The sequence below is a fragment of the Monodelphis domestica genome, chromosome 6, assembly GCF_027887165.1.
Source record: "Monodelphis domestica isolate mMonDom1 chromosome 6, mMonDom1.pri, whole genome shotgun sequence".
In the NCBI taxonomy this organism is placed as follows: Eukaryota; Metazoa; Chordata; class Mammalia; order Didelphimorphia; family Didelphidae; genus Monodelphis; species Monodelphis domestica.
In genome coordinates this window covers 130,818,481-130,831,459 of record NC_077232.1, presented here as the reverse complement: position 1 = coordinate 130,831,459, position 12,979 = coordinate 130,818,481, and the positions used below count along the sequence as shown (strand labels likewise).

At 33.6% G+C, this 12,979-nt stretch overlaps 1 protein-coding gene across 5 annotated transcripts in view; it reads left to right on the top strand.

Moving 5' to 3' along the window:
• Positions 1–12,979, top strand: part of ATP8A1 (ATPase phospholipid transporting 8A1) — a 284,236-nt gene that overhangs the window by 64,423 nt on the left and 206,834 nt on the right. For 3 of the 5 annotated variants that reach the window (XR_008912864.1, XM_007496504.3, XM_007496506.3), the window contains exons 6-7: positions 7,203–7,243; positions 11,305–11,378. Coding sequence is in view for 4 of the 5 variants with exons in the window: in XM_007496504.3 (XP_007496566.1) it covers positions 7,203–7,243; positions 11,305–11,378 (115 nt within the window). In the remaining variant the exon portion in view is untranslated. The remainder of the gene's footprint in view (positions 1–7,202; positions 7,244–11,304; positions 11,379–12,979) is intronic. The other 2 variants (XM_007496505.3, XM_056802573.1) reach the window with 1 other exon arrangement.

Genomic DNA, 12,979 nt, shown 5'->3' with positions numbered 1-12,979 from the left:
TTTGAAGATGATGATTAGATCTCTTCTGTCTCTGTTCATCTTAGCAGGCAGTCACCAGTTTCAGTCAGCCATCCCATGAGCCCTCCCTGTCTTTTCCCAAGTTGGTAGAATTGGGTGGGTGGATGGGGGCGGTGTCTTTATGTTTGGGTTTTCATAAGTGCATTTTAAGTAGCTCCAGTGGTTGCATCATTGCCTATTATATCTCCTCAGTGGCCCGGAGGCAAACTCATCTTGTGTCTACAGTTCTATTTCTCCTTTACTTGTCTAATTCAGGACTCACTTGCCCATTTGCAGTTTTTATTACACTAGTAGCTGTGGCATTTGCCCAGTTCTGTGCCTTCTTGAAAGTCATTCATCCATCTGGTAGAGAATAGTGCTGTGACATTCTGGGAAAAGCCAGTGCTGGAACCTAAATGAGAGTCTTTAGCCTCAGGAGACCTTAGCCCTTCCCCATAGGTTTACAATTAGGAAATTCTCAAGATGCTATAATTAAAGGTGATCTCATCCAATTTGAAAAAACAAGCCAATGTCATCTCAGTAACTTATCTTGTAACCAGATAAGTAAAAACATTTGAGAGTTACTCATTTAAAAGCTGAGCAAAAATTTGTATCAGACCAGCCTAACTAGTTCCTGGGAAATTTCCAGCAGGGCATGCCTCTGTGGCAGGATTTGGAGAGATTTGGAAATTTTAAATACTTAATGACATTAAAGACAAACCATTTAGATGGGGAGCTTAGAGTAGGGAATTAGACGTGTGATTTTATTGGGAAAATGAACTTCTGGGTGAGGTAACTTCTTCCAAAGATACAGGTCAGTATCTTCTCTGCAACTTAGAATCTTAAGAGAGTTTCCTAGAGCACTAGAACCCAGGATCACTTATCTTCTCTCCAGAGATAGGTCTTAAAATTTATTCTTTATGGGTCCAGGACCAGCTTTCTCTGCCCCATGCAACATAGTGTCCCATGTTGATAATATATTCTGTATGCATTATTTTATTTGTTCTTCACAGCAGCCCTATGGGAGTGGGAACTACAGGTCACAAGATCACAAATTTAAAGATGGAAATGTCTTTGAATTCTCTCCCTCCTCATTGGAGCTTCTAGGCTCCTCTGGCTTCCTTGAAGGCTCAGTTATAATTCCACCTTCTGAATAAAGCCTTTCCCAATCCTCCTTCATGTCAGTGCCTTCATTTTAAGGTTATTGTCAATTTATTTGGAAGATTTCCTGTTTCTACATAGTAAGATGGTTAAGGACAGGGATTATTTCTACCTTTGTCTCTCCATCACTTACCCCAGTTCTTGGCTTAATAAATTTTTGTGGACTTATTATTAGACAGATGTCCATTGCCAAGTACTTTACTCTAGGCATAGAAAAATGAAGAATAAACTCGGTTGGACCAATAAGCTCTATAGCCTAGATCTGATCATAGTATTCTTTTTATAATTCTGGTGTCTATTTTATTCCTGCTCAGTGAACTATTTCCAGTTTTTAGAACATTCTCCTTGATTCAAATGGTAGAAAAGTTAAGAGATGAGTAGTTCAGCTTTCTCTCCAGGCCCAATACTGTCTACTGTGCCAGACAGCTAAGACCATGAATACCATGCATGTAATGGATATGTGTTTCACTTTATGGAATGTCTCAAAAGTGAGTGCAGTTTTAATTTAATTAATTCAAGGGGCAGCTAGATGGCACAGTGGATAGAGTGCTGGACCTAAGTCAGAAAGACTGCTTTCTCATTTTAAATCTGACCTCAGATGCTCATTAGCTGGATTAATTTAAATCTTAATCTTAAAAGTTCAAGTAGCTTAAAACTGCACTAAGATTTTTGGGGCATCCTGTATAGCTTCATTTGAGACAGGGCATGTGGATCCATATTCTGTAATGGGCAGAACTTTCTTTTTTTAAAAAAATTTTATTTAATTAATTAATTTAGAATATTTTCCCATCATGTGCTGAGAGCCATCAGGCCACAATGCCTTGACAGAGTCACGTGTGGTAACTGAGGAGATCACAGAGTGGTCCTTGGCAAGATGTGATTGCCCACCCAGGCCCCCTTTACATGACCTCCTTCATCAATGCCCCTTACCAATGAATTGACATGATTATTATTCCCCCTGCTCTCAAAAGAAATAATGCAAGAACAAAACACCTGTACCCTAATTCTCTAAAACATCACCAAAAGATCAGACCCTTAAACCCAATCCCAAAAAGACTATCATGTGTTAATGTTTATTTAGTTACATAATTCCCAGCAAAACCACAGCTACAGGCCAAGCCCAAAACTTTCGCACTCACAGAAACCTATTCTTATGGAGCCAGCACACAAACCAATCATAGAGACCCATATGATAAGTACAAGTACATCAAGCTTCAGTATGCCTCAGTGACTCAATTACACAGATCAATAACTCAGAAACTCCCTAACAAGCCACCAGTCTAAATTTGAATTATGTTCTCAGTACCCCTCAACTTCAATGATATGATTGTTGAATTGTCTTTAAAGAACTGTTGATTAATTATTCCATTTTATTAAAAGCAATAAATAATTTTCCTTGATTATTTGTAAGCTTAAAACTTCTCACAGGGTAATGAGAAAATTAAGCCACCTGTGATGAAATCATTTATCTTGTATGTTGTCTGTAATCACAATATAAGAGTATAGAATGTTAATGAAGTGATTTGTTAATGTATCAACTTTCCAATTATCTCTCTTTGAACATGTTAGCTAATGTATTTGAGTGCCAAGAAAATGGGTATAAAAATAAAAACCAAGCCTGGGAATGGTGGAGCAGCTATCAGATGCAAAGCAATCCCATGGCCATAATGATTAAGTTGTCTTCTGTTTGTTATTTTTTTGACTGATCATTTGCCACCAGTTGGGAACCCCTGGAGTTGCTAGTGAGGCTGGACCCCGCCCATGGCAATCATGATTCATATTCTTTTCCTCCCCTCCTCCCACCCCCCTTCTGTAGCCAATGAGCAATTCAACTGGGTTTTACATGTCAATGATTAAGATCTATTTCTGTGTTATTACTATTTGCAATAATAGACTGAGCAATAGCTCATCCACCTGGTATGTCACCAAGTCACCACATTTCCACACTGAAACTGGCCTTAACAGAGAAGTGCAATATAGACCTGAGAAATATTTCTAGTTGCGCTATCTTGTTTTTCTATCTTTTATGTAATTTCCTTGACATTGATTGTGAATCTGTTGTTTTTATTTTGAGAACAATAGAGAGGAAAGGATAGCAGATGGCACTTAGGAGCATAGGCTCTTCTTAGAATCCTTTAATTTTAGATCTAGACATGGAAGGGACCCCAGAAACTAACTAATCCAATACACCCACTCCCATCCCCATTTTTTTGGTGGTGTTGTGCAGTCATTTTAGTCATGCCTAATTCTTCATGACCCCATTTGGAATTTTCTTGGCAAAGATACTGGAGTGGTTTGCCATTTCCTTCTCCAACTCGTGTTACAGGGGAGGACACTGAGGCAAACAGTTAAGTGACTTGCCCAGGGTTGCAGAACTACTGTCTGAGGCCAGATTTGAACTTGGGTCTTCCTGACTTCAGACCTGGCACCCAACCCACTATGCTACCTAGCTGCTTTCTTACAGATGCCTATTTTACAAATCAGGAAATGAAGACTGTAGGAGGTTGTGACTTACCTGATTATAAAAGTAGCAAGTATCAGAGCTAAGATTTGAATCCAGGTATTCTGATTCCAGAGCCACTATTCTTTCTATGATACCACTCTTTCTTTCTTACTATTAATTTATATTTAAATCATGTACCCATTATGAATTCATCTTGGTATAGAGTGTGAAATGTTGAACTAAACCTAATCCCTCCCATACTGTTTTCCAATGTTCTCAGCAGGTTTTGTCAAATAGTGTGCTCTTGTCCCCAAAGCTCTGGGGTCTTTGGGTTTACCATACACTATCTTCCTCAGGTCATTTACCTCTAGTCCATTCCGTTGATCCATCCTCCTATCCCAGTACCATATTGTTTTGATGATCACTGCTTATAGTACAGTTTAAGATCTGGAAATGCTAAGCCCCCATCTTAATATTAATTTAAATATTTAAATGATTGAGTTCCTTCTATGCAGTTTACCATTCAACTACAACTCACTATGGGACCTTCAGTAATTGTTATAGCTAAATATAACTCTAAACCTAGTCTTGTCTTTCAATTAGAGAGACAATATTTCACCAGGCTATTACTCTTAAGCTTTTCTAGCTTGATTATACTTTTCTGAGCTTTCACTACCCTGGAATGACATTCTAGAATCCAGCATCACCTGTGTTCCAACTTGAAGCAGTAGAGTAAAACCTGAGCAGATAATGTGTCTTATTAGCCCATTGACATATTCCCTGATGTTTATACAATAAAAACTTAATTATATAGAAAAATATAATAAAAATTATATCATTAAAATTATATAGCAAAACAAAGTGAAACAAAAAACCTGCCAGATTTTTATGAAGCTTACATATTTGTAAGAGGTTTTAAAGCTAAAGAAATGGGTCAATAAAAAATAAAGCATAAAATCTTCCCCTAAACCATAATACCATTTTTCATTTAGAGAGAGGAAGCACCATCCAAAGCATTGTAGAGGCCAAGAACTCTTAATATGGAATGAGATGCACTGTGGACTTTTTTTCTTTCTATTTGAAATTCATGCATACATAACCAAAATGTTTTATTTAGCAACAGCTTAACTTAATTTACAGTTAATTTTAGGTGTCAGCTCCAAAGGAATTTATCTATTTGTGTTGATGGGAACACTGTCTCAAAAAGAGAATGGAGAAGTCCTTTATAAACCATCTCAAAGAGTTTGAGATGGTGTGTGTTTGTGTTATGTTCTACTCAGTGTAATATAGAGTGCCCATCAATAATTTATCTGTAGTTTGGATGCATGCCTTCTACCAGTGCTACTTCCATGAAAAATTAAAACTATCTAGGCTCATGGTTCCAAAATGAATTTGCCAAAACTTATCTGTTGGTAGCTGTATTCATTTTGTAAGTATTTTTAAATAATTTATTTAAATTAGGATTGTGTTTACCAAAGATGATAATGTTGTAATTTTAAAAAATGTGAAATTGACTTCATAGAATGATGCCCTTTATGCCCATCAATGAAGCCACCTTTATTGATTTTTGAATGATTAATTACCTGCTAATTGATAATATATACACAGGTTCAACCATATCTAGATATATGATGGTGGTAAAATTTGGGACAATTTATTTAAGTCAAAGTCAAAGATTATTTTTGAATGGTCTTAACCAGGTTGTATAACTTTTCTAGACTTCCTCACCTGTAAAATAAAGATATTGGACTAGATGATTTTTAAAGTCCCTATTTAGTTCTAAATCTATCATAATATGGTTTATTAAGCTATTAAAATAATATCTTATAGCTTTATTTTATCTCCTTATGTTGTAACTTTTGATTAGACTTACCTTATTTCTTTTCTTAAAATCATCTATATAAGGGAACTTCTAAATTATAGTTACAGAATTATTTCATTCCCTTTCTGCAGTTCTTAGTTCTTGCTTACTAATCACATCTTAAAAATTCAAGATTCTGTGATTTCACCTTATTGAATACTCTTTCACATCTCTATGTCTTAGTATAGTTTTTTAGTATATCTGTGCTCAAAAATTTCATCATTCTTATTGTTTAGTTGTGTCCAACTCTACACGACCCCAACTGAGGTTTTCTTTTTTAAAAAATAATTAAGTTATTTAGAATATTTTTTCATGGTTACGTGATTCATGATTTTTTTCCCACCCCTTCCCTCCCTGCTCCTGGAGATGACAAGCAGTCAAGCAGTTCCACTGGGTTATCCATATATTGTTGTTCAAAACCCATTTCCATATTATTCATATTTGCAGTAGAGTGATCATTTAATGCCAATACTCTAATTACATCCCCATTAAACCATGTGATCAATCATATGTTTTTCTTCTGTTTCTGCTCCCACGGTTCTTTCTCTGGATATGGATAGTGTTCTTTCCATTTCTACTAGTAGAGAAGTCCATTACGTTTGATTGTACCACAATGTATCATTTTCTGTGTACAATGTTCTCCTGGTTCTTCTCCTTTCACTCTATATCAGTTCCTGGAGGTCTTTCCAGTTCACATGGAATTCCTCTAGTTTTCTATTCCTTTCAGCACAATAATATTCCATCACCATCAAATACCACAGTTTATCGAACCAATCCCCAATCAGTGGACACCTCCTCATTTTCTAATTTTTTTGTCACCACAAAAAGCGTGGCTAAAAATATTTTTATACATGTATTTTTCCTTATTATCTCTTTGGGGTATATCCCAGCAGAGACATGGATGGATCAAAGGGAAGGCATTCTTTTAAAGCCCTTTGCGCATAGTTCCAAATTGCTTTCCAGAATGGTTGGATCAATTCTACTCTACCAGCAATGCATTAAAGTCCCAATTTTGCCACATCCTCTCCAACATTGATCACTTTCCTTTGCTGCCACATTGGCCAATCTGCTAGGTGTGAGGTAGTGCCCATCTGAGGCTTTCTTGGCAAAGATATTGGTGTGCTTTGTCATTACCCTCTCTGGCTCAATTTTACAGAGGAAACTGAGGCAAACAGGATGAAATATCTTGCCCAGGATCATACAACTAGGAAGTGTCTAAGGCCAGATTTGAACTCAGATTGATGAGTTCCTGACTCCAAGTCCAGCACTCTATCTACTGCACCACTTAGCTGCCCCCTCAAAAACCCAGTATCCTACAGCAAACAAAGCAATGATTCTCTTCAGATAGCTAGATGGACAACAGACATACAACCCATCAGACAGCTTATCCTTGATGCCTTTACAATTTAGGAGGATTTTTCAGAACATGTATCCTCCTATGGGTCTAAACTTTGAGAACTTGGCATAGCATACTTTCCATACCATGGTAAGACAATGGAATAGTACTCTAATGGAGGCATGGTGGTATTACAGGATCTAAAATGGATATATATAATATATATATATATATATCCTTTTTGTTGTATTCATTTTAAATATATTTCTCCTGCAAATAAAATTTTTAACCTTTTAAAATCTGTAGTATATAATTATAAAGAAAGTAATACTCTACAATTGCCAATCTGTGAAAAATATGCTTTTGATGGTAGGGAAATCTTAATGGGTGATTTTTCATTTCAGTTTTGAGAAATGGTGCTTGGGAAATTGTTCACTGGGAAAAGGTAAGTGTTGTTTTTTTGTTTTTGTTTTTGCATCATTAGATAACTACTTTGAGGTGGTGCTAGTATATTGTCCTAATCTTAATACCATTAGCTAGCTAATGTAAGAAATTATGTAGCATTCTGTTGATATAGAATGGAATTTAATAATGACTATGTAAATATTGGAATATATATATGTGTGTGTATAACACATATATATACATATATATATGCACTCAAATAGTAATGTACAATTAATGCTTCCACAGTATGCTAATGTTTAAATGTTACATTACAGTGTACTTTTAGAATTATGATTTCATAAGTTTTATTTAACCATGAATTATTTTGTTTTAATTTTTTATTTTACCCATCTACTGTCCAAGTAAAAGAAGTAATTTTAAAGACAATATAAAGTAAGAAAATATTTAATGAATGTTTCTGGTTTGTGTATATATATATATTATCAAAGGTTAATAAGTTTAAAAAATAATCTTATAAAATAGCTATCCTTTCAATATAACTATTACTTTGATAGGATTACTTTGATAGGAAAGTAAATTGCTTCTCTTCAGTAGATGTGGTCATTTACTCATGAGGTGTATCATTCAGCAGTTAATAAAACAGTCATAATTTACCAACTAGTCTTCAAGCATTTAGCCTTTCATATTTTCTTATTTGAAATACAAGGAATGACCAGTTCTTTCCATGTTTTGAATATATAATAAACTGCCAGTATCTAGTAATGGATCACCTTATGAGTGAACACAATTAATAAGGAATGATACATAGTAGACTCTTATTCGTAGGCCAAAAAAGAATATTTCCAGGAAAATATGTTTCTTAGTACAGTCTTTTGCAATCCAGTGTCCCTCATTTTGTTGGGGACCATATCTCTGAATGGTATTAAATGATTAAAATTAATTCTTACCTCCCTCCTTGCAAATTACTTAGCATTGACTATAAGCTAGGTACTAATTTTAATTTAGCATTCAGAAATAGAACTTTATATATTCTGTTTTATAACTCTTAAAATTCAAATTCCTCTGTCCTTGTTATTTGATTTAAGCAAGTCAGAAAAGAAAAAAAAAATCCCTGATTTACTAAACTCACTTCCTTTCTCGGGGAAGATTGGACGGGGACAAAAGAATATATTATATGCTAAGACAATTGCTTTAAAAGCTTTGGGATGAAGTTTTAACCTTTGAATATTTTATGAAAAAAATATTAGGGATATGCAAATACAAGTGAATTTCCCACTCAATTTTTTTCAGTATTTTCTTCATAGTTTAATAGATTTCTAATTTCATAAATGATTAAGTATACTTAAAAGATAAATAGACACAGAATGGTTGGAAATTCAACACATTATACTAGAATTTGAACCATTTGTCTTCTCAAAGAGAAAATGTGATGTTCCTGGAAGAGCATGAATTCTTAATAATCAAGATTTCATAAAATGGAGGAAAATACACAACTTTGATTTAATGCATAAAACCTTTTATCTGTGTCACTAGAGACTCTTGGTACTGGTTCTTTTATGTTAGTGTGAGATGATTATTGCATTCAGAAAGATCTTGAGAAATCTCAGGCTTTCCTTTTTTTCTCCTTAAATAGTAATTGTAGTGATAATTCTTTCAAGAAAGCCAAGGACAGATTTTATTTGAACTAGTGAATACATTTGTCATTTAATACAATTTAAATAATAGGTAAGCCACAAGTTGTAATATTCTGCCAGTGTCTTGCTTGTAAGCATATCAAAAATATATCTCTAGGTTATATTTTTATGCCATTCTACCTACTCAGAAAAAAAGGAGATTAATAAAGCATTTGCTATTCATGTTTAACTTAATATCAATCATAGTTTGATTTCATCCTTCACCTATTTGGGAGATTAGTGAAATTCTGAAAAAAGATAATTTGTCATGCTTATAAAACCTACTAGCAAAATTTTCCATAAAAGTTTCTTCATTTTACTATTTTGTTAAATTCTTCAATTGATAGTAGTTTAAGACAATCAGGAGTTTGGATCACATCTATTAAATATTTATTTTTCAGTACAAAAACTATACATTACAGTCTCTTCCAAAAACATTATAACAAAAAAATCTAAAATTATTGAGCTGAGGGCAGTTTTTAATAAATGCATATATAACTGACAATGACTTTGTTTGAAGACTTAAGCTTACCATTTGCTTTGGGAATTTTTTCTAGGTGCAAAATATAAATCAAACATAATAAAATAAGCCTATTTAGTCACTGCCTGTTTTTAGATGGTTAGTCCAATTATATACAAAAAGATGACCCAAAGGAGTGAGATTCCTATAAAGATGGTGTAGTCCAAAATCCACAGTGGTAAAAAACCAGATAAAGAGGACAAGATCCAGTGCAGACGAGGGGACTTCATGCTTTGAGTTGGTTGAATCTTCAGGAAAAGAAGGTAGAAGTGAAAAATTCTTTAGAATTTTGGATAGTTACCACATCAATAATAATAAAGGCTGTTTGTTTTTTTTTTCTAATGTTCAATGTTTAAGACACAACAATCTTGAATTGTTTTACTTTTTTTCTATTTTATAAAGGAACTCAAGTAGAGAGATTTTAATTTGTCATCCCAGAATTAGATACTTTGATACATGTATTAAATTCAAGACAAATTGGATAGCTTTTGTATTTTGAGTCCTTACTTCCTATTGAGAAATGTTCTTTTTCAGGATAAGTGCTTCTTGCTGTGATTTTCCCATCTCTATTACTCATCATTAACCATATTCAATTACTCCTCTTCTTCCCTGTGCATGAAGAGTGGCAGTCTGTCATCACTGCCTGAAGCTGCCTTTGCTTTCTTTCTTGTTAGTGCTACTGAGGAGATGGTGGAGAGAAAGTTCCTAATCTGTTCCACAAGTGCAAATTCAGAAACTTTTCGGTGTTGGAAAGGCCTTTGGAACATTCTTGAGCATCCATTTATTAAAGGAAGAACTCCAGAGGACCCTTTGTAGGGAAAATGATATTTTACCTCTTTGTAAGAAATTGTAAATAGCCAAAGAGTCTGACCAAATTTCAAGAATACTTTATGGCTGGATAAATAAAAATGCTAATGACCTTTGACTTCTACTAAAGCAAACACACAATGCCATTCTATAACCAGAAATAAAAAGGAAAACACCTTTGTGGCTGCAGGGCCTTTAGATGGAATAGTGACCATGCTAGTGTTGTAATTCACCAGCTGGCTGGATCTGAATGCAGATTTCACAATCATTGCTAAAACTGTTCCAGGTGGAGAGCTACAGATGGGGAATTTAGATGAGAACTTTGACACAACCCATGTGAAGCAACAAGACTACAGGAACAGGAGCTCTTTTTTGGGTTGCTTTAAGGACAAATATCCATCAATAGATCTCTTCTTTAGTGTGTCATGATTTATCCTTTGAGATGGACAAACAGAGAGACAGAGACAGAGAGAATCTTATTACTTGAGAAAAATACTTCAGACATTAGTGCCCATTATCATATAATGCTTACCTGCTCCATAAGAAATACTGGGTATACACAATTTTTAAAAAAGCCACATTCCTTTCCTTTAAGGAAATTATTCTACCTAAAGAAGTGGGGAAAGGGGACCAAATTGGATTCCCTTCATTACACTTTGATTTGTGTTACCAAGATAAACAAGAATTAATTATTTGGCAAATAAAACCTATAAAATACTTCTCTCAATGCTATTTCTTTTCAACTTTGTTAGGACTTACCTAAGGAATATTCTTGAGATTCCATTTTAGTTTCTTATAGTTCTTTCAGATAGATATAAGAAGGTGATGAATGATGAGAGCACTTAGATTTCATTAAATTTATTCTATTAAAGAAAAATTAGATGAAACTTACTAAAGATGATAACAATGGACTATCTTGACCTCCTACGCATAGTAGTTAGTCATTTCAAGCTATTTTGTGTTCTCAGTTTGATGTCATCTTGTGAAATTCAGTGGTTACTAGAGATTCTACACCTTCATATATTTATGTTCAATGGGACATGCAGTTGTAACTATACTCAATTACAGGTTATTAACCAATTCCCAGTTTTCTTTCAGGTAAATGTTGGAGATATAGTTATAATAAAAGGCAAAGAGTATATACCTGCTGACACTGTACTTCTCTCATCAAGGTAGAGATACGTACTGATCTCAAACAGTGTAGAGGCTGATTTCTCTACCCTGCATTGAATCTGTGATTGCTCCAAGGAAATAAAGAATAAACAGAAGAATTTTTAAACCTCATTACTGATTTTAATTTAGGTTTTCATAAATGTCTGGAAAGTCAAAACACTTTAATGCCTACCATATAGGATGAATGATAGGTTCTATACTTTTAAATTTCAAGGTTGGAATTATGTGTCGAAGTCATCTTTAGGAGCAGTTATGTTCCCAGGACTTCTGCATGTATTTTTAGCCTCATTCAAGTTTCCTATCATTTTATGTAATACATGGATTGTGCTATTTTGATCATACCTTAAGATATTATTTATTCTTAATTCCTTAATGGAACATTGAAATTTTCTCATATTTTTATGATTCCTATGGGATGGCACAGCAAAACATAAACTTAATTTTTTTCTTTTGTAATATTGCTACTTGATTAAAAATATTGCCATTTGAAATGGGCTACCCACACATATATAGAGTGAAAATGAATTTTTTTTCTTTTTGAACTTTTCATATCAGAATAGTGAATCAAAACAATTTTTGATTACTTTGTCATTTCCTTAAGATGTCCATGTATTACAACTAGAATTCCAGATAGAAGATGATTTTATTCCTTATACAATATAAACTTCAAATGATTTTATGTATAAAAGTCATAAAATGAAATATAGTAAATAATTTTTAAATAATTTAACATTTTAGAGGTTGTTTATTATCATTTCCTTGGACAGTTTTATTTATAAAATCCACATTTGTCATGTGGAAAGTGCACCTTTTTCAAAATCTATTTAATCAGGTCATTACTTAGAGTGATTGGATTTGTGATAAGTTAATGAAAAATAATTGTGCTGATAAACATTTTCAAGACACAGGAGCAAATCTATAAACAGTTTATATCTCTAACTGGATAAACTATTCATGAATATTTTCAGTATTCTTTTGAAGGTTTTAAAAAATTATTTATACTTACATTTGTAACTAAAGGGGAGGAAATTTTATTTCTTGATCCTTGACAAGTTTTGAAAGTGATGTTTAGCCTCAAGAATGTTTCACATTATAGAAATGTTGGTTGTTGTAGATAGTTTCTGAATTTACACAATCATTGGAGGCAATCCAAGTCACCGGTGTTCCCAACTGGAAAGATGTGGGTTCAGATCCTGCCTTCCATGTACTAGCTATATCTTTCAGTAGCTCAGGTAAATCCAGGAAGTCTCTAAGACTGCAAGTTATACAAGTACCAGGAATTCCCTATATTGGTAAAACCACAAATCAGAGTCTTTTCACCCCAAAGTGGTGCCAACAAAAATGAATTACTTTTTATTTAACTATTTATTTTTTAAACTATTTAAACTTTGTTAAAATAACTAAAATGTTTTATATTACAATTTTATGCCTGTTTTGAAAGAGGAAATTATTTGTTTTTCAATAGTGACCATTTGCCTTTAGCCTTACTCTATCTGTATATCTTATAAAAACATACAATACAATTATTGAATTGTAAATCATCCATGAGAAAATTTGTTTTTATGAACCTTTAAAAAGTTTCTTTTGTCTCCTGATAATT